The sequence below is a fragment of the Haliotis cracherodii genome, unplaced genomic scaffold, assembly GCF_022045235.1.
Source record: "Haliotis cracherodii isolate W230 unplaced genomic scaffold, xgHalCrac1.p SCAF_7, whole genome shotgun sequence".
Classification (NCBI taxonomy): domain Eukaryota; kingdom Metazoa; phylum Mollusca; class Gastropoda; order Lepetellida; family Haliotidae; genus Haliotis; species Haliotis cracherodii.
This window is the reverse complement of record NW_027266330.1, coordinates 49,484,242-49,506,072: the sequence shown is the minus strand read 5'-3', so window position 1 is coordinate 49,506,072 and position 21,831 is coordinate 49,484,242. Positions and strand designations below refer to the sequence as shown.

The 21,831-nt window shown below is 43.2% G+C and overlaps 2 protein-coding genes and 1 pseudogene across 2 annotated transcripts; all 3 read left to right on the top strand.

The window, feature by feature from the left end:
- The first annotated feature begins 581 nt into the window (after positions 1 to 581).
- LOC139448432 (uncharacterized) lies at positions 582 to 1,647 on the top strand. Its single transcript, XM_071229981.1, has 2 exons — positions 582 to 837; positions 1,212 to 1,647. The coding sequence occupies exons 1-2, from the start codon at positions 588 to 590 to the stop codon at positions 1,607 to 1,609; spliced, it is 648 nt and encodes a 215-aa protein (XP_071086082.1). The 5' UTR covers positions 582 to 587; the 3' UTR covers positions 1,610 to 1,647.
- A 14,200-nt stretch (positions 1,648 to 15,847) lies between these two features.
- Positions 15,848 to 17,455, top strand: LOC139448952 (uncharacterized). The gene has a single exon (XM_071230458.1). It carries the CDS (start codon positions 15,848 to 15,850, stop codon positions 17,453 to 17,455), a length of 1,608 nt encoding a protein of 535 aa, XP_071086559.1.
- Positions 17,456 to 17,609: 154 nt separating this feature from the next.
- LOC139448951 (uncharacterized) lies at positions 17,610 to 18,665 on the top strand (annotated as a pseudogene).
- The last annotated feature ends 3,166 nt before the right edge of the window (positions 18,666 to 21,831 follow it).

Below are 21,831 nucleotides of genomic sequence, written 5' to 3'. Positions count from 1 at the left end.
CGATGCTCATGATATTAATCACTGGATTGTCTGGTCCAGACTAGATTATTTACAGACCGCAGTCATATAGCTGGAATATTGCTGAGTACAGCGTTAAACAACAAACCAACCAACCAACCTACATAGGAGATAGTGATTCTAGGATATACCAAGTCTTACGTAGGAGATACTAAGAAAAAAAATAATTCACCGTGGCCCTACTACGCTTCCGTACGCGAGCGCTTCATAGAACCGAGACCCGTGAAGACCGCCGTCATATAGCTGGAATGTTGCTGAGAGCGGCGTAACACAACAAACCAAATCAGAACCAATTGCGTGGATCGATGCTCATGATATTAATCACTGGATTGTCTGGTCCAGACTCGAGTATTTACAGACCGCCATCATATATAGCTGGAATATTGCTGAGTGCGGCATAAAACAACAAGCCTACCAACCCTAAAATGCATTTGCACTTTAAACTTTATGAGAGGCAGCAGATGTGGACCATTACCAGAACTACCTGTAGGAGTGCCCACGTGATCTGGATAATGTAGATAAATGGGTTGAAAACGGCTGACTGGCTAATCTTTTCAACACCATGCAAAATGATAGTGGCAGTTCTGTTTGTTTGCATATTGCTGAGCGGGACTCTCTCTGGACTTATCATGCCTACGACAAAGCCTCAGGGAAGTGTTCAGGTTGATCTCACCACCCTCTCGAGTCACGTCGATCGCCTTCAGCAGACCGTGACCAATCTTCAAACAACAACAGCAACATTTCAGGCCAGCAAGGTTAAGGCTGCCGCTGACATTGCCGCACTGAAAAAACAAGTGGCATCTCTGAAGTCACAACTCAGTAAGTAGGGAGAGAGATGGTTTGTTGTTTTACGCCGCACTCAGCAATATTCCAGCTATATAACGGCGGTCTGTAAATAATCGAGTCTGGACCAGACAATCCAGTGATTGATATCATGAGCATCAATCCACGCAATTGGGATACGATGACCATCTCTTCGACAAGCACAGTCGCCTTTTATGGCAAGCATGGGTTGATAAAAACCTCTTCTACCCCGGATCTTCACGGGTACAATTTTAGATGAATTGTACCCACAATTATCTAAATACAATTTGATTCTAAAAGCTTTTTTAAGGTAATCTGTCTTTCAAACCAAAATGTATTTTTTCTTAGGTCGACATATATAAGTCCTGATGTTTTCACCTTTATTTCAGCATCAAACACCGTGTTATTCCATGTGGGGAACCCAGCCGGCACAACCCCCCTCCGCACTGATGCTTACACTCCCGTGAAATTCGGTCATGTCGATAAGAACTTAGGCTCTGGCTACAACGTGACCTCAGGGACGTTCATTGCACCGGTCTCTGGAACCTACTTGTTCTATCTACAGCTGGACGTGTATAAGAGAAAAAACGCTGACATGTTCGTCTTCATGAAGAAGCAATATGGAATAGCGTACACGGCTACGGAGCTCATGGAAGTTGGTCCTTCTGCTGTAGCTGTGAATCATTTGGACCAGTGGGAGGAGGTGGGTGTGATACCAGAGCAACCAAGCTATTATTATGACACACCTGCTTCTTACTTTGGCGGGGTGTTGTTGTCAGCGGACTGAGAAACTTTATGAACAATGTTGGAATACACAAGAAGCGTATGAGCTAGCTGTATCAGCATACGAACCCTTTTGAATATGCAAACATACTTAAAATTAAGTACAAATCATGTAAAGATGAAAAGAGTAGAGCATCATACATAAATCAACTAGCATATTGGAGCAGACTATTCAGACTAGATTAGTTGTTTGAAACCCACCAGTTTCACACGGTAATCATGATCCTTGAGGCTGTTTGCTAGGTCATCCATCTTGTTTGTACGAGCTCCTCTATAGGTTCCTCCACATCCTCACAAGATGTTCACCTACTGGTCAATGCATAGTCACCTTTTACGGCAAGCATGGGTTGCTGAAGACTTATTCTTGAAGAAGCATACATTGGTAACCTACAAAAGATCCACCATGGTCGCATCCATATGAAATAAAAGTAAAAACATGTGTGTTTCTGTGTTTTTTTAATGCAAACAAATGACAAGAAACAATATCTAAACAAGTGTATAGTCAACGAAGTCAATTATATCCCCCGCCCTTAACACGTTATGGTCCCAAACCAGGTAACTGACTCAACATTTCTCTTAGCCCACGTCAAAATAGCTGCAATGGAAATTCTAAACTAAACATTTCTAAATCTCCTTGATATCAAATGGCACCAGTTCAGCCCAAGTCTGATAGACATGATAGATCTTCAAACCAAGGGAGATAACAAGACCAAGGTCGCCAAAGAAGTCCCAACCACAGTTGTCGGGGCCAAGGACACGCCCGTGAAAACAGGCAAGGACAATTCCAAATTTGAGGAGGGAGGGGAAACTCAACAATAGAACCGAAAGTGATCAACTTATCTTGTGTAGAACTGACAGAGGAGAAAAGTTCTGTATTACTTAAAGATATGAAGTTCACCCCTACTCCAATAAAAAAGGATTTACATCCACTTAAAAGAGATATGTCTGATTCTTGTAGTTGGTTGGTTGGTTTTGTTGTTTAACGCCGCACTCAGCAATATTCCAGCTATATGACGGCGGTCTGTAAATAATCGAGTCAGGACCAGACAATCCAGTGATTAATACCATGAGCATCGATCCACACAGTTGGGATCGATGACATGCATCAACCAAGTCAGCGTGCCTGACCACCCGATCCCGTTAGTCGCCTTTTACGGCAAGAATGGGTTGCTGAAGACCTATTCTACCCCGGATCTTCACGGGTATATTCTTGAAGAAAATTGAGATTACTAACTCAAATGATATTATTGCCAGTAACGAAGATACTTCATTAGTTAGAAACAAAAGCACCTTCACTCCAAAACCTGGTAGTAACAAAGTTTTAGACAAAGTTATTAACCGCCTCAAAGATTTACCCTTTACTGTAAACCGTCAAACATTACAAAAAATGAATGAGCGGCTTTAAACAGATTATCCAACAACGATTCAATTATTATTAAGGGAGGTGCTATTATAATTATCGACAGTAATTATTACCAAGAACTCTCATAAGATATTTTAAAAGGTGAATCTTGTCACAGAAAGCTTTCAGTCAGTTACGGAGAAAATCTGTATTACTTCATCTTAAAAGATTAATATATTCACATTCTCAATGTTGACTTAAAACGAAGAGGATTATTAGGTTAATTTGGATCAAAAGAAAGTATTTTTATGGCCTCCCTAAAGTTCATAAGAGCGCACAGATCCAAGAAAAATGTCGGAACATTGAATTCTGCTTATTACCCGAATGTCCCACAGACAGAATCATTGATCTTATGGAGAAAGTGCTTAAACCAATAACTGAACATGTCAAGAGCTACATGAAGGATACCACTGATTTTCTGAACCAACTTCCCGCCACAGTTGACAATGGTACAAAGTTGGTCAGTTTTGATGTAGTTAGTTACATTCAAACATTCCTCATGATCTCGGCATGGAAGCTATGGATTACTGGATAAATAAACACCGTTCGGAAATCCGAGAAGACATTACCTCGGAATTTATTCTCGATAGTTTTAAGTTTATTCTAAACAATGATACTTTTAACATCGATGGTTCTCATTACAAACAAGTTAGAGGCACAGCAGTGGGGAAAAAAATGCAACTACTTATGCAACTCCTGTACTTGGTTATTTGGAGAAAACGTTGTACTAAACAATTAATGAAAAATGCGGATTGGGACAGGGATTTCAAGACAAATGGAAAATATTTTTAGATGATTGTTTTGTTCTGTGGAATCTGAATGAAGAGGATCTACAGTGTTTGATAGATATTTTACAGACACTCAATCCAAGTTTAACCTTTACTTTAGAGATGAGCTATAAACATCTATCGTTTCTAGATGTAGTGGTTACAATTTCAAACTGTAACATTGAAATAGATGTATATTACAAACCAACCGATTCCAAACAATACCTCAATTACAATTCCTGTCACCCACGTCACACTAAAAACAGTGTCCCTTACTCATTAGCACGTAGAATCTGCGCGATAGTATCTAATTCAGATCGTGCACAATATAGACTCGATGAACTGAGGGAGTCACTAATAGAAAGAAACTACCCTAGAAAAATAGTGGAAGACGCAATAAACAAGGCTAAATAATCCCCTGACCCGGAAATATTTGGAAGTGTTCGGGAGACACTGTATTCTTCAAATAAGTGTTAAGAACTAAAAGAAAAAAATGTCACTAAACAAACGTATCAAAAGTAAAAGACAGAACCATAATCTTAAACATATTCTTACTAGGGCTTAAACAGTTGGGAAAAAAACATGGTACAGTAGCAGTACAAATAAGTGTTTAAGTTTTTAAAAAGAAAACGGAAAAAGGCCCACTTGGCTGTGTTGTTCACTTGAATATTTCTGGACCATTTTCATCAGATTATCAGGTCATAATCAACGGGTCATGTGTGTGGGAACGCTATATCCCTTTAATGCCGAGCGGCGGGCAGGTTATAAACAATATATTAACGTCTTTTGGAATCAGACGACTAACTTTCCACTCACGCTCTAACCTCTAGATTTACTTCATAATAATTTACTCACGTATAATTGAGGCGTTGGACGTCAGAGTCCGATATGGAGGAACATATAATGTATAACTCTTGATGTCAACTAAACTTTTGTGCCCTTCATTTATAATCATTTAACATCATTATTGAGTGAGTATGGTTTTATGCTGCTTAAAGCAAAATCCCAGGATTGTCAGCGGGGAATACCAGAAATAGGCTACTCACGTGTTACCCATGTAGGGAATCGAACCGAAGCTTTCGACAAGCTTATGTTTCAGCCACAAGACTACCCCCACCATCCCTCTTTGCCTTTCGGTAAAAAATCATGGTTATGCACAGGGGATGCAAATAAACGATAGACCACTGAGCCACATGTCCACTTATTCTGATTTGTAACTTATCAGTTTAGATGTTTCCTATAGCTATTTCCATTAGCGCATTCGGGGGTGCATTTGTAAAACTATCATGGTTGGAAAACAGGTCGCGGAATAAGGCTAGGGGTGAATTCATTATTTTTTCTTCATTTCTTATATAGAATAGGGCTCCGTCCGTCCGTCACGTTTCGTTTCCGGAGCATAACTCATAAACCGTTCAATATTTTTTCATCAAACTTTGCAGGTCTGTCAGGTACATGCTGAACGGGTGCCTTTTGTTATTTAGAAATTTTTATTTTTTACGTTTCCATGGCAGAAAGATGGACTTAAGTTCCAAACTCGGTTAAAAAAGGTTAGGGTTTGTTAAGATTTAATTATGTCATAAATTCTGCAACAGGGGCGGGGGATATAGCCACGTTAGTGGCAAACTCTTGTTAGTATTTCCGACGATTCTTTGAGCAGAGAACAGACTATTAACTAAAGGCCTCAATTGAACCAGCAGGTATATACAATGATCTATCTATTTACAGGTCCAGGGGACTCTCAAAACCTATTCCTCACGTTACAGAATCAAAATAGGAACATTTGACTTTGATTTGAGGGTGTCGGTGGGGATGGGGGGAATGAGGAGAGACCCACTTTGAGGGGGAGGACGTTTGCTTTTATCTGATCACTGATCCAGCCAATGACTGTCTGACATTGCTCATAATATCAATCAATGGTTCATCTTGCTTGGTCTAGATTACTTACAAGCATATAGATGTTTTTTTTTGCTGACTGCAACGTTAAACACCATGTCACCATAACTCCCTGTCAATGATAACCATTGTTATTGCATTTCTTTCATCAGTATACTGTCCATCTCAAACTGTTTACAAAACAGAGGGGGTTAAAACAGGTTATTTACAGACTGTTGGTTGGTTTGTTGTTTAACGCCGCACTCAGCAATATTCCAGCGGTCTGTAAATAATCGAGTCTGGACCAGACAATCCAGTGATTAATATCATGAGCATCGATCCACGCCTTTTACGACAAGCATAGTCACCCTTTACGGCATGCATGGGTTGCTGAAGACCTATTCTACCCCGGAATCTTCACGGGTCATACAGACTGACGTGTTATATAGCTTGGATATTGCTGAGTGCGGCGTTAAACAACAAACCAACCAATAACAAAAGGACATACTTTTGTTATTCAAACAGTTATTGGATCATCATACCCGTGTACAGTGTTAGCAAAGTTTGCGTCATCGTGTAATACATTGGTAACTATTTTCTTGCGGTGTAACTTTGTTGTATCACCTTCAGAGGTTCCTTTACAGAACTCATTTCGACCTCTGGATATGGAGGTTACTCTGTCCTCACCGGACAGGCGGAGGAGTAGTTCCTCCTCACATTCACGCGAGCGATCTCCAATTGAGCCACCATGACTCAATTGTCCAACATAATACAGTGGAATTGCACAGGACTTCGTTCAAATACAAGTTCTAAAGGAAAAATCATTGAGGAATTTATTTCTGACAACAACCTGTGTATATTTAATGATGATTCTGCCACATATTTACATCCAGCCACTGGCTCGTATTCTGCCCTCGATCTGTCACTCACAGACTCAAACTTGTATAATGAATTTGCATGGTCAGTCCATGATGACCTCTGCGGGAGTGATCATTTTCCCACTATACTTAAAACTGTTAATCCTACTGATGAACCACCATCATGCAGGTGGAACTTTACCAAGGCTAATTGGTCCTTATATGAGGTACTGTGTACTGACAAAATAAGACATGGTATTTTCCAGAATATTCCAGATCCGATACAGTTGTTTTCGGATTTACTGAATGACATTGCTGACCAAACCATTCCTAAGACCTCTGCGAATCCCCATATTCGTCAACCATGGTTTACTAATGACTGCAAACAGGCCAGAAAGTGTAGGAAGAAAGCAGAAAAATATTTTCGCCAACATCCTACAGTCCATAATTTGGATAGGGTCAAAATTACAAATGCCAAGGCACGTCGTTCTTTTACACAAAACAAGCGACAATCTTGGAAGAACTATGTCTCCAAGATAAATTCCCGTACACCCATGTCCAAGGTGTGGAACATGGTTCAGAAAATAAAAGGCAAAGGCTCAAAATCTTCTGTTCATCATCTTAAGGATGGTGATCAGTTATTAACTAATAAAACTGACATTGCAAATAAGCTTGGAGAAACGTTAGCAAAACATTCTTCAACATCAAATTATGTCCCGGAGTTTCAAAAAATTAAGAAACAACAGGAAAAGATCAAAGTAAATTTCACTTCTGATAATGATGAAGACTATAATGAAGTCTTCTCATTACATGAGCTACATACCGCCCTTGGGCAAGCTCATGACACAGCAACGGGTGCTGACAACATACATTATCAGCTTTTAAAACATTTTCCTGAATCCTGTCTGGAGACACATTTAGATATATTTGATCAAATATGGATATCTGGGAATTTTCCTCCTTCATGGCATAATGCCATTGTAGTTCCAATACCAAAGCCTGGCCGGGATCATACAGATCCCTCTAACTATAGACCTATATCCTTAACAAGTTGCGTGTGTAAAACCATGGAACGAAGGGTGAATAATAGATTAATTTGGTATCTGGAAACCAATAATCTAATTACAAATATCCAATGTGGTTTCCGAAAAAATCGAAGTACTATCGACCATTTAGTACGCTTAAAATCCTTTGTGAAAAATGCTATTGTAAACAAACAGCATGTAGTGTCAGTCTTTTTCGATCTTGAAAAGGCCTATGCTACTACTTGGAAGCACGGCATTCTAAAGGATTTACATGATTTTGGTGTGAGAGGCCGTATGCCTCATTTTATATCACAGTTTTTAACTGACAGACAATTTCAAGTCCGAGTGGGTTCAACCCTGTCTGACCATTATACTCAGGATCAGGGTGTCCCACAAGGCAGTATTTTGTCTGTAACATTATTTAGTATCAAGATAAACTGTCTGTCAAAAGTTTTGAATGATTCCGTTGATGGGTCGTTATTTGTGGACGATTTTAACATTTCTTGTCGCGGGAAAAACATGAACACTATTGAGAGACAATTGCAGTTGTGTCTCAATAAAATCCAAAAATGGTCGCTAGCTAACGGCTTTAAATTTTCTAAAACAAAAACTAATTGTATACACTTCTGCAGGAAATAAAGACAGAACAAGGACCCAGAACTATTTCTATCTCACACACCCACAAAGGTAGTTGAGGAGACTAAGTTCTTGGGGCTTTTTTTTACCGCCACCTGACATTCTTGCCACATATAAAATATCTCAAGGCAAAATGCCTAAAAGCATTAGACTTATTGAAAGTCGTCTCAAACTCTAAGTGGGGCGGGGATCAGACAACCCTTCTCCATTTATACAGATCTTTGATCCGCTCAAAATTAGACTACGGTTCAATCATTTATGGTGGAGCCTGTAAAAGTAACTTACAAAAACTGGACTCAATTCATCACCAGGGCTTAAGGCTCTGTCTTGGAGCTTTCAGGACCTCTCCTGTTGACAGTCTCTATGTGGAGGCTGATGAGCCTTCATTAAAACAACGCCGTTTAAAACTTGCTTTACAATATATCACAAAATTAAAATCAAATCCGTCTAATCCAGCCTATGATTGCATATTTAATCCTCCCTACGAGGACTTCTTCCATACACAACCGAAGCTTGTTCCTCCACTAGGGATTAGAATAAAACCTCATATAACAGCAGCAAATATTGACCTTGATTTTGTTGCACCGCACCGTTTACTGTCTACTCCTCCTTGGCAACTAGTCCACCCCGTTGTAGACTTCACACTTACTAATTTTAAAAAATCAGACACAAGTCCGTTAGTCTTTCAGCAAGAATATATCCAGTTGAGATCAAAGTACGATTCTCACCGATCTATTTTCACTGATGGATCCAAGGATGGTGGCAAAGTTGCCAGTGCTACCATCGTTGGATCGAAAACTATTTCTTCCAGATTACCAAACAATTGTTCTATCTTTACTGCTGAGGCCAAGGCTATTCAAACAGCTTTGGAATATATTCAGACACAAAATATCTGCAAAAACTTCATCATCCTCTCTGATTCTTTGTCATGCCTACAGGCATTAAAAAATGTCCCCTCAAATCATCCACTCACTCTTGATATTTTAGAATTACACAATACTCTTATAAATATTTCAAAATTACATCCGTAAAGGATCTTATTAATAAAATCAGTGCTCCTTTAATCATTTTTTTTTTAAAAGAAATAGAATTAATAGATAAATTTTGATTATAATATGTACAGTATAAAGTAAATGATTTTTAATTTGGTGGAATGAAATCATAACTGAGATTGTTAATGGCTGTATCTTCACAGGGGGTTGAAGTATCGTAAAACCCTGGGAAGGTACGTAAGTCCGGTATCCTTCAACGTATCATTTCATTTCTCTGTGATTTTAATCGTAGTATTTTTGTTGATTTTACCTCTTTGGCTAATCTTTCTGATTATCGCCAGTGGCCAGAGGGATGGTGTAAATCCTGCTGGGGTACCATGTAGGTAGCAGAAGTACCGTAAGTCCCCATGGTCCCTAGTATGGTGGCCTAATTTTGGTTGCTGGCGATCTACAGCCCCTTTTTTACATTGTGTCGTCTGATGTAAGTTGATTATTTTATTATTCTATAACTAGTTTTACAATTATCATCTGTGATATTTTGCTAGTTGTTGTACTGTCCTTCGACGACAGGTCTTAATATATTATATAAATACATAACTTGCTCAAGTCACGATATGGCTGAAATAATGCCGCTGTGACTTAAAATTTTAACTCACCTCACCATTTTTGCCGGGGATACAGCGATCAGCCAGTCTGTCTGTCCGTCCGTCCGTCCGTCTGTCTGACCCGTTATCATTTTCTTTTCCGGGGCAGAACTCGTAAACCATTCAGTGTATTTGATCGAAACTTGGCAAATCTATCAGTCACATACTGAACTGGTGCCTTTTGCTATTTAGGAATTTTAGAAATTTTTATTTTTACGTTTCCATGGTAACAAGTTGAACTTAGGTTCTATGGGGTAGATTTCGTTTCCGGAACATAAATAAAAAACCCTTTCAATACTTTCTTACAAAACTTTGCATGTCTGATGCTGAACTGGTGACTTTTGCTGTTTAGGAATTTTAGAAACTTATATTTTTTTACGTTTCCATGGCAACAAGTTGGACTTAGGTTCTATAAGGGTGGTGTTCGTTTCCGGAGCGTTTCCGGAGCGTATCTCAAAAACCGTTAAATTTTCCATGTTTCTTTCAAAACTTTGCATGTCTATCAGGCACATACTGAACTGGTGCCTTTTTTACGTTTCCATGGCAACAAGTTGGATTTAAGTTTTAATATAGGGTGGGTTCACTTATGGAGTATAACAAATAAACTGTTAAATATTTCCTTGCCAAACATTGCATGTCTATATATAAAGCACATACAGAAGTGGTGCCATTTGATATTAAGGAGTTTTAGAAATTTTTATTTCAGAATTTCCATTGGAGCTTTTTTGACATGGGCTAAGAGAAAAGTTGGGTCAGATACCTGGTTTGGGAGCATAACGTGTTAAAATGGGCGGGGGATATAAATGACTTCGTTGACTATACGCTTGTTTAGTTATTGTTTCTTGTAATATGTAATTTGTTTGCAAAAAAACCCACAGAAACACATTTGTTTTACTTTCCATTCCATAGGGACTATGCTTGTCGTAAAAGGCGCCTAACGGGATCGGGTGGTCAGGCTCGCTGACTTGGTTGATGTATGTCATCGATCCCAATTGCGTGGATCGATGCTCATGATATTAATCACTGGATTGTCTGGTCCAGACTCGATTATTTACAGACCGCCGTCATATAGCTGGAATATTGCTGAGTGCGGCGTTAAACATCAAACCAACCAACCAATCATATGGATGCGACTATGGCAGATCTTTTGTGGGTGAACAATGTATGCTTCTTCAAGAACTTTTCAATTCTTGACACAAAATTGCACATTTACGTGTGGTTGCTTTACAGACAGCTGCCGGGGGGATGTGTCATCTTTCTGATGACTCTTGTTGTTGTTGTGAACATGTATGTTTTTGAGTGGGAACATTCGCTGGAATCAAGCAATTGTGCTTTTCAGCTTATCACATATTCATTGTTTAAATGTTTTGATTCTGCACTTTGAAATAATTTTAACCAAAACAGGTCATCCAGAGAACCATATATTTTTGTTTAAAGTTATTTTTGCATTTTTCTCAGGAAGGAAATTAAAAAAAATATGTCCATACGCTAAATACGCTTTCAGTTGGTCAAGCAGGCAACTCCTGGAAGGGGGCTCACACATTTGACCTTCGAACAAGATCGACATTGAAAGAAGCGCGTATAAAATCTTTTTTGTTTGTTCTAAAAATAGACGTGGTGGAGGAGGAGGAGGTGGGTTCTTAGTTTTGGTTTGAGGGTCGTCAAAGCAAAGGATGAACGTGTTCTTTCGGGAGAGATGGGTGGCCCTGAAAAGGGCCGTTTTGGGGAAGAAGTCGATCACTTCTTCACCCACATACACTCAGTGGTGCAAAGGCACGGGTGGGCTGTTATCTTCCGTCTCACAGGACACTTACTTGTGTGGCATAGTCGCCGCACGTAGGTGTCCTTCAGGACAGTGTTGCAATAGATGCACTGGAATGTGTCATCCCGTGCCCTTGTGCCAAAGGCATATACAGGCAGGCACCCTTTGCACCTGTCGCATTGCCTTGGAGGTAGCGATTGCAATGCTGGTACTGCTTCTTTCTTCTCCAAGTCTGAGGGGCACCTTTTGCACAGGGACAAAGGGTGCACCACTGAGACGAACTCCAGATCCCAGTTTTCCATGTTGATTTCATAGAATGCAGGGTGAGTGGCTTCGCTCTTGTTTTATAGGAGAGGCACTGACACCCTGTTTCCCAGGCAGCGGCTCCGATTGGTTCGTTCCGGTGCCTGGCCTGCACCTCGGTTTTCCAAAATGACCCGACCCCTATGTTTTTTTCCATAGGAAATGGAAACCCCGGTTCGACCAATCAGAGCCCAGCATGGTCCGAGCGCGGCCTCTGATTGGTCCCAAACCCAGGCTTCTGATTGGTCAGATTTTGATCCGGGTTTTTTTCTTGGGTAGTCTTGGTATTTTCTAGGTAGACGCTTCGTCTGAATGCTAAAGGTGGACCGTCATAGGTAGGCATGAACTTGATGTGGGAATGCCTACGTGATGTACATTGTGTCTCCCCATGCAAATCGTGGTGTCATGTGTGTGTCTTCAAACAGACGTTTACGTTGATCCATAGGATTGTTATTCCATGCATACGTGATGTACGTCATGTTGCCAGGAACACGTGGTGTTTCACGCGTGTCTTTATGCAAAACGTGGTGTCATGTGTGTGTGTGACTACAAACATTTATTTAGTATTTAGATGGATAGAGAAAGATCGATAGACATACGTAGTGTTTCACCCGTGTCTTCATGCAAACGTGGTGTCATGTGTGTGTCTTCAAACAGACGTTGATTCATATGATGATGACGTTGATCCATAGGATTATTATTATTATTATTATTTATACTGAGGTGTTGAAACTCGTGTAGGTCTACAGGCGTACTGTCACACGTGTTTTCATGCACACGTTATGTACTGCGTGTCTCTATGCACACGTGATGTCATAGGTGTATTTATATATATATATATATATATATATATTTTATTTTGAGACGTACAATTGTGGTGTCGCGCGTAGGCGTGTGCCTCCAAGAGGTCTAGGGAGAGGGTGTGGGTTCTTTGTTTTGGATTGTTGTTGTTTGGGTTGGCAAAGCAAAGGATGAAAATTGTCTTGTGGGTGAGATGGGTTGCCCTGAAAAGGACCGTTTTGGGGAAGAAAAACTTTTCTGCTGCTGTCAAAGAAGAAACATAATGTCCAATCTTGTTGCTGGATATACCATCTGGGTATGCCATCTGGGTATGTCATCTGGGTGCCCTACGTGGCACCACTTGTGGGTCCAACAAAGAAAAGAAACTTGTTGGTAACAGGAACTTGAATTGGAACTTGAACAGGAACAAAGGAAACGGGAAACGCCCTCCTAGGCAGCCGGTCATGCTACGCCATTCGTGTTCCTCTGATTCACATTCTCCTCGCAAAGATAGTGTAGCTGTAGCTTCTTCTTGTGTTTTACCAGACCGGTTAGTTTGAGGTAGTCACAGTGTGGGGACACTTGTGGTGTTCTTCCCAAGGATTGTCGTGGGACGCCCATCGTCTCAGCCGCACGCCACATTGGAAACAGACCATCATCAGCATCCGTACTCTTACTCCAACATCCACGAGTATCTGCACTGTCCGTCACCACGTCTCCGTCACGTGTCGTCGTACAACTCTTCTTTGTCTCAGCCATTCTTGATGCGATGATGATGATTTCTTTTTTATCACAAGTGACACCGACCCACTCGAGTGGTTGTTCTCTTGTTTTATAGGAGAAGAACCGGATCGAAAATCGCTGCTTCCTGATGGGTCCAAAACACAGCACGCTGATTGGTCCATTCCGGTGCCTGACCTGCACCTCAGTTTTCTAAAATGACCCGACCCTTGTGTTTCTTTTCCATAGGAAATGGATTTTACCATGGGAGAGAAAGCACAACTCTGCTCGGGTGCTGTCTTCTGATTGGTCGACAACCCAGGCTTCTGATTGGTCAGATTTCAATCCTGTTTTGGGGAAGGGTTGTCTATAAATCAGACGTTCAGTCAATCTTATAGTACAGACGTTCATCAGACACGCATCGCTATCATGACGGACAACCAAAGTACGCCATATCATTTGGAGAGGAAAGACACCACACGCTCCAGACGATTAAGAACTGCTAACCATACCTATCGTTTGACTTTCAACCCAGACTACTTGGACACCGGACCGCGTTCCCATGGAACTGCCGGTTTTGTTTGACAGAGTGATCGATGACTTTTATCAACAGATGTCAGGCCAGAAGGGAGATTGTATTGGTCTAGGTATCGATCATCCGGCTTTGAACACTCCCATACGGATTCCCTTTCGTAGCTTTGAAGATCTCCATGGGCTAAATATTTTACATGCTGTGGAAAAAGTCCAACAGCCCAACAAAGAGCTGAACGTCGATGCCACCATGGTTGTGACTTTAGTACACGTAGCAGATCCCGACAGGCTAGGATCAGGCAGTGGAGGTCACCATCTGAAAAACGTGATTGGATTTGAAACCTTTTTAACACGCAAAAGGGGCATTGTACGGATCAAGAACGAAGATCAATCCTGTTTGGCACGGGCCCTGGTGGTGGCACAGCATTATGCCCAGAAACCCAACCCTCTGACCCCAAAATGGGAAACCCAGCGAAAGACACTGACGAGAACAGATCGAGTTGACGTTCAAGGCATACGGGCACGGGACTTGTTTCGACGCCTTGGCCTGCCTGAAGGTCCCTGTCAAGGCCTGGACGACCTAGCACGCGTGGGACGCGCCCTGGCCCACCTAAATTAACAACTGAAAGTCTACAGTCAAGAGGTGGACCAGAGACTGTTGTACAAGTGTGATGAGGCTCCACCCAACGCCACCGTCCTACATTTATACCATCATGATCAGCACTACGATGTCATCACTTCCATGCCAGCTTTTTAAGCCTCGAGCCATTACTGTGAACACTGCTACCACCCTTTACGAAAAACTCGTTAAACACCCCTGCGCCAAGCAATACCGCTGTCACCGCTGCCTCCACTCTAGCTATTGCGTACCCAAGGAAGAGCCGGGATTCCTTGCTTGACATGTCCACGTTGGTTTCCAAATCAACAGTGTTACACCCAACATCTCCAGTCACCGTCAGAGGGAAAAACCAGCGCCTGTCAATCGAGTCACAAATGCCCGACCTGTTTTCAGCTGGTCCGCGTCTTGGAGACCCCCATCGCTCATCACGAGTGCGCAGATGAAGAACAGCCCTGCTTAGTGTGTCGAGAACCCATGACCCCATGACGCCTCTGTGTGAAGCCCAAGAGGAAGAGGAGGAGGAGGAAGAGGAACAACATCACATATGAGACAACGTCAAATATGTGTTCTATGATTTTGAATACATGCAAGACACAGGAGAGCACATTCCAAATTTGTGTGTGGTGCAGTTAGGATGTGGACGATGTATCAGTGAAGTGAGCAAGGACTTGTGCGAACACTGTCCATGGCGAGAAGAAAGGTATGGTCCCAGCCGTGAGATCGTGTTTCGAGGCCCCACCACGCGACATGATGGGTGTGTGTGGTTGACCACGCTGGCTGAAATACCCAAGAAGAAGAACCAAGAGGAAGAGGAAGACAGCACAAGCAAGGGGACAACAGCACACCCTGGAAAGAAAACGGGATGGAACCCCCTCAAGAAACCACTCTTCAAAACGTCACTGACATTCATCACCCCAGCAGGAGGAAGAGGTGGAGGGGGAAGATGTCATGGAAGTGGACGCGCCCACCCCCTTGGAGGAGGAAAAGGGGAAGGAAAAGACAAAGAACAAGAACACCACCACCACTACAGTCCAGAAGGAGGACTGCATTTATGTGATGGCACATAATGCACGATCCTATGATATGCACTTGATCCTGAAGGGCCTGTACCCCCTTCTGGTGTAACTCCCCAGCAAGATTCGAAATGGACAACAAATTTTACAGGTGACCCTGGGACGCTTGTGTTTCAAAGACAGCTTAAATTTCATACCCTTCCCACTGAAAGCATTTCCAAAGAGCTTTGGTCTGAAAGAACTGAAGAAAGTGTATTTTCTGCACTTTTTCAATACCGAAGCCAACCAGACCTACAGAGGTCCCTATCCACCAGCCGTCATGTACGATCCCGATGGCATGTGTCCCGCAGAACGTACAGCCCTCCTCCAGTGGCATACCTCAAAAGTGCAAGAAGGAGCCTTGTTTGACTTACAAGGAGAACTTTTAGCCTACTGCCAGAGCGATGTGGACATTTTGAGTCGAGGATGCGCTGACTTCCGACAGAACGCCATCAGCTCGGTTCGCATGGATCCCTTTGTAGAGATGATAACAGCTGCTGCGTTCACCATGAAATCCTTCCGAAAACACAACCTGAAACCCAATACCATAGCCATTCTTCCACCTCAAGGCTACCAACCCAAGAGAAACTATTCCCTGGCCTGTATGCACTGGTTCAATTATCTGATGGAGACGGACCCCAATCTGCACCTCCAGCACGCCAGGGATGGAGGTGAAAAAGAGTTCACGTGTGGAGAGGGTCAACATCGGTACAGTGTGGATGGCTACGATCCAGCGACAGGCACCATCTACGAATTCCTGGGCTGTTTCTGGCATGGGTGCCAGACATGTTACAAAACCCAACATGGAGAACCTCATCCGGTCCTGGGCACGTCGTTGAGAGCACGTTATACCGACACCCGCTACCGCCTGAGTCTCTTGAGTCAACACCCTGAGGTGAAACGGATCATCACCCTGTGGGAGCACAAGTTTACAAAAATGCAACAGGAGGACTCCGCTCTGCGTGCTTTCTTGCAGGGACCCCACTGTATCCACGTCCCTGGACCGCTCAACCCTCGCGACGCCTTCTATGGAGGATGCACCAATGCCACGCGATTATGCTACCAAGCCCAAGATGGTGTAACCATCAAGTACATCCATATTTGTTCCCTTTATCCTTACATTTGTAAGACCGGAGCGTATCCCACGGGACACCCGACCCTTCTCCATCAACCCCCTGTGGACATGTTGTTTGAACTGAAAGGACTGATCCAATGTCGTGTCCTACCCCCGAAACGACTCTACCATCTGCTACTGCCCTACAGATCAGGTGGCAAACTGCTCTGTCCTTTGTGCCGTACGTGTGCCGATACCCGGTCAGACTCCCCCTGCAACCAAACGGACGAAGAGAGGTCATGGGTGGGCATGTACGCAACCGTTGAACTCCAGGAAGCCGTGAAGAAGTATGACTACCAGGTGCTTCAGATCTACGACGTTTGGCATTTCGACACCTCTGCACAGCATGACCCCGACACCCAGCAAGAAGGACTCTTTGACACTTATATCGATCATCATTTCAAGGAGAAGGTCAAAGCCAGGGGATACCCCGAGGGATGTACGGATCACGACGCTTACATCCAGGAGATCTATGACAAAGAAGGCATTGGGTTGGACAAGGACCGCATCGAAAAAAAACCAGGACGTCGCACGATTGCCAAGATGCAACTGAATTCGCTCTGGGGCAAGTTTGGACAACAGTTAGACTACAGTCAGAACATCTATATGAATGATCCTGTACAGTACTTTACCTTGTGGAGGGATGAACGCAATACCAACGAGTATGTTACCGTTGTCAACCAACACATGGTGGAAGTGACCTATACCAATAAGGAAGAATTCCAAACCCCTCATTCTCATTTCAATGTTGCCATCGCTGAACGGACCAAGTAACAACATCGTTCCTCTGATTGATGTTCCTCACATTGTGTTGGCTGTTGGCGTTTTATCTGGAAGAAACATGTGTTTGGAGAGAGTACCATCAATTGTTGACACACATCCGTGAAGACTTGGAAAGAAACAACGAACAGAAAATCCGGACAACATCATGTCGAAACGGATGAATGCCAAGACACGGAGCAACATGGGTGGTAAAGGAAGCAGTGGAGATGAGAAAGGTGACATGACTGCTGAACTGTGGGGTGAAGTGTACGACATGTTGTGTGCAAAGATGAAGGCCGACGACGCCAAGATACGTTCAAAGATGAGGAAACTGACTGAACCCAAGAAAGTAGCACCAAAGAAGACGATAAAGAAGACCCAGAAGGAAAAAAAACAAGTAAACCAGCAGCAGCAGCAGCAGCATCAACAACAACCACAGTAGCAACAGCCAACACCACCACCCTCACAACAGCGCCAGTCACCACCACAGCAACAGCAGCAGCAGCAGACTCCGAAACGAAAGGGACATCCTTTTTGAAACCTGCAACACTTGCAAAAAGACGACCACAGAAGAAATTGTCTCTGAAGATCTCTCATCAAGAACAGCTGTAAGTACCATACTATTCTTTGGGATGTGTATGCCATGATGATGATGTTCATGATGATGTTGATGATGATGAATATGACTATTCATATTATTCTTTTCTTGTTGGATTGACAGGATTGACAGGACCCCTGATGTCAGTTCAGCCGAGTCAGTGTTAGAACAGTGGTGGGAACAAACCCCTCGGGAGCGAACCTATTCACCGAATGCGCCTGTGATGATGACGACCGGTGACAGTGATGATCATGAAGCGCTCAAACTGGCAACTCTCCCTTCCATGGATCTGGACACATCCACCCTGCTTGATGCTTCTTGGTCACCAGCGTCACCGGAAGATTTTCATGTCTTCTCCTCAGGTATGCCCATGGTTTGCAACGATGATGATGATGACAACGTTGACCAGGATCCTTATGGAGAAGCTCAACTCACTCCCCTACAACGTGAATGTAGTGCCTGCCGACACAACAACATGTTAAGATACATAAGCTGCAACAGTGGTCAAGTGATGTGTCATGTCTGTTTCAGGGAGACCATAGACTGTACTTGTTTAATGATGGACCTCTCACACGTTTGGGACCTGTTTGGGACAGTATGATGGAGGACCACATCTTATGGTGACCCCATCTTCACTCGAAGAGCTTGAAGATAGTAGAGCTTGAAGATGGAAGAGGAAACGTTTACGGGTTAACGTTGTTGTTGTTGTAGGGACATGCAAAGCACTCCCTCCTCCATTGTCTTTTCGTATTTCCTATGTATCTGGTTGTTGTTGTTCATTATTAATCAGTGATTGATTGATCTCAACTCCAATAGAGTGGCGAACCGAGGGTAGAGGTTGAGTTGAGATGTCGTCTACGTTGTCTGTCTGTGCTCGTTGTAAAAGTTAAGGAAAAAGTAAAGAATAAAAAAATAGATAAAAGAGAAAGGCCATGCTTGAAAGATCAGCTGCCTGGTGTCAGTCATTCCAGTACACACCACCACTACCACCGTGTGTCATGCCGTGTGTCAGGCCAAACACAGGATGACGTCACGTGATGAGGTGGATGATGATGAGGATTATGATGATGATGATGAGGTCATGACCTTCTGTTGAAGGGGGAGGAGACTTTCATAAAAGCAGGCGAACCCCCCAGACCTTCTTTCAGTGAGTCACAGTCATCATGGGACAAAGACGGTCTATGAATGCCATGTCATCCTCCCGAGATGTCCCCGATACCGAGTGGGTGTCTGAAAAGGTGAGAGAAGAAGCGAGAAAACGTACACTCTTTATGGACGACACATGCCGACTCAGTGACATTCTGGAGGGACCTTTTCCTTCTTACACCTTATGTCATCCTTCTCATCCTAACTATGATTCATTTCAAGAACGTCTGAGGTCTTTTCAAACGTGACCTAAACAGATGACCCAGACCCCTTATGACATGGCCATGGCTGGCTATTTGTATCAAGGACGAGGTGACCGTGTTATCTGTTATTGCTGCGGTGTGACACTCTGCCAATGGGAAGCCACAGACAAACCCTGAAAAGAGTCCCCTGCGCATACTTGTGTGTGTTTTGTCCTGATGGAGAAGTGAACGAAAAAATACAGACGTTTAGTGTCCCAAGAAGCACGGAAGAGAAGAGTCGAGTGTCTTGTTCACCCCAAAGTGACAAAGTTTCTTTTTTTCAAAGTGTACAGACGTTCATACCCTCGTGGTCACCCTCGTGGTCACCCTCGTGTTCACAAAAATCACAGGGACGCCCCTAATCCTGTGACTTTTGTTTTGTTGTGTAAGTTCATGTGAGCAGGGGATTAAAAAAAAAGTTGAACAAATAGTAGTGTTATGTTGTCTGTAGGATGAAGAAAAAACAAAACAGGATCGAAATGCACACCCAGATAAAAACCGGATCGAAATCTGACCAATCAGAGGCTTGGGTTTTCGGCCAATCAGAGACCGCACTCGGGTCATGCTGGATGGTCGAACCGGGGTTGTGCTTTCTCTCCCATGGTAAAATCCATTTCCTATGGAAAAGAAACACAGGGGTTGGTCCGTTTTGGAAAACCGAGGTGCAGGCCAGGCACCGGAACGAACCAATCAGGGGCACTACCTGGGTAACCAATCAGGGAGCAGGGTGTCAGTGTCTCTCCTATAAAAAAAAACAAGAGCGAAGCCACTCACGCACTGCATTCTATGAAACCAACCATGCCACCTCGATACAGTCATATGAAGTGCCAGACCGACAGTCACAGTTACCTGCTCTGTCCTGAAGTGACATGTACCGAGTGCCACGCTCAAGGTCACCGTTACTATGTCTGTCCGGAGATAACCAGACAAGATAAGCAGAAGACTCCCCAGGGCCCCTGTTACAACTGTCAAGTCGTGGGTCATTTCACTGCAGATTGCCCAGAATCTAGTTGAAAGAAAACATTAGCAGCACCGTCCACGTCGACGCCCTTAACACCAGTGACACCAGTGACACCAGTGACACAAGTGCTTCATCTCTTAGAAGCCATGCATGTCGATGTTCTCGAGCTAAAAGAATGCATCACACAACTCTTTAAGGGCATCACACCACGTCTAGGGAAAAGAAAACGGGACAGAAGCCCCTCAAGAAAACACTCTTCAAAGCACCGACGACACCTTCAGTCCGAGGATGAGATGGACGTAGAGGATGAAGAAGATAGATCATCTGAGCAAAGTGACTAACGCATGGGGCATGCTGTTCCACTGTTTTTTCCAGTTTCCAATCCTTTCCCAGTTTTTCCAGTGTTCCAGTGTCCCTACCGTTTCCTGCCATTTCCAGTTTCCAGTTTGTTTTCCAATGGCCCTTTTCAGGGCCACCCATCTCTCCCGAAAGAACGCTTTTCATCCTCATGCTTTGACGACCCTCAAACCCAAACAAAGAACCCACCTTTTCCTCCCTCCCGACACCACCCCCCCCACCACGTCTATGTTTAGAAAAAAAGAACAAAAATAGATTTTATACGCGTTTCTTTCAATGTCGATCTTGTTCACCTTTTACGAGCACTTCTGTGGGTTTGTCCCCCCCTCCTCCCCGGAAACGGATGTGACGCCCTCTTGGAGATGCGCACGCCACCGGAAACGGATGTGCCGCCATCTTGGATGCGCCGGAAACAGTGACGGGATCAGAGGTCACGTGACCCCAACGACCAATGAGAAGCGAGGAGCGGTCCTGTAGTACGGGCCACAACTACTAACGTCACCCTATTACTGTTAATCGCAGTCTTAAGTTTGGATGTAAGCCAAACGTGATGTAGGTCATACAAACTGAACACTTTAGTGAAGCCCACGAGGACGGATATGGTGCAGTCAGATCATTATCTGGAGAATATGGGATTCAATACTACGAAAGCAGATCATGGTATGAACAAGGAACACAACTCTGAACAGGAAGTTACTAATTGATAAGCCACATGTGTCCTTTAGAGATATGAGTCTCGTTGTTCTGGTTTGTAGTTTAGTAAGTGTCAGACAGCTATTTACCTTAATAAACTGAACAACAAAAGTTCCTGTGACATTGAATAAGATCTAATGCAAAAGTATGTTTTTTACCAAATCTGAAACAATTTCGGTTTGCAACAGATAAAACACTCCTGTAAGTGTTCAAATGGTTTAATCTGCCATACTCACTTCAGAAAATGCGTCATTTCATAAAAAACATGAACATGCCAAAATGTAAATTTACAAATCAATAGCGTGTGTCCACCTCTGGTTGCGATGCAAGCAACACATCTTCGTCTCATGGAATGGACCAGGCGTCGCACAAAGTCCTGTGGGATATCTGT

Bases quoted from the DNA above. Each gene is read 5' to 3' on its own strand.
- LOC139448952 (XM_071230458.1), top strand. From the start codon at position 15,848: ATGTACGATCCCGATGGCATGTGTCCCGCAGAACGTACAGCCCTCCTC.
- LOC139448432 (XM_071229981.1), top strand. From the start codon at position 588: ATGATAGTGGCAGTTCTGTTTGTTTGCATATTGCTGAGCGGGACTCTC. The intron at 838-1,211 runs GTAAGTAGGGAG...CCTTTATTTCAG, and splicing joins ATCTCTGAAGTCACAACTCA to CATCAAACACCGTGTTATTC.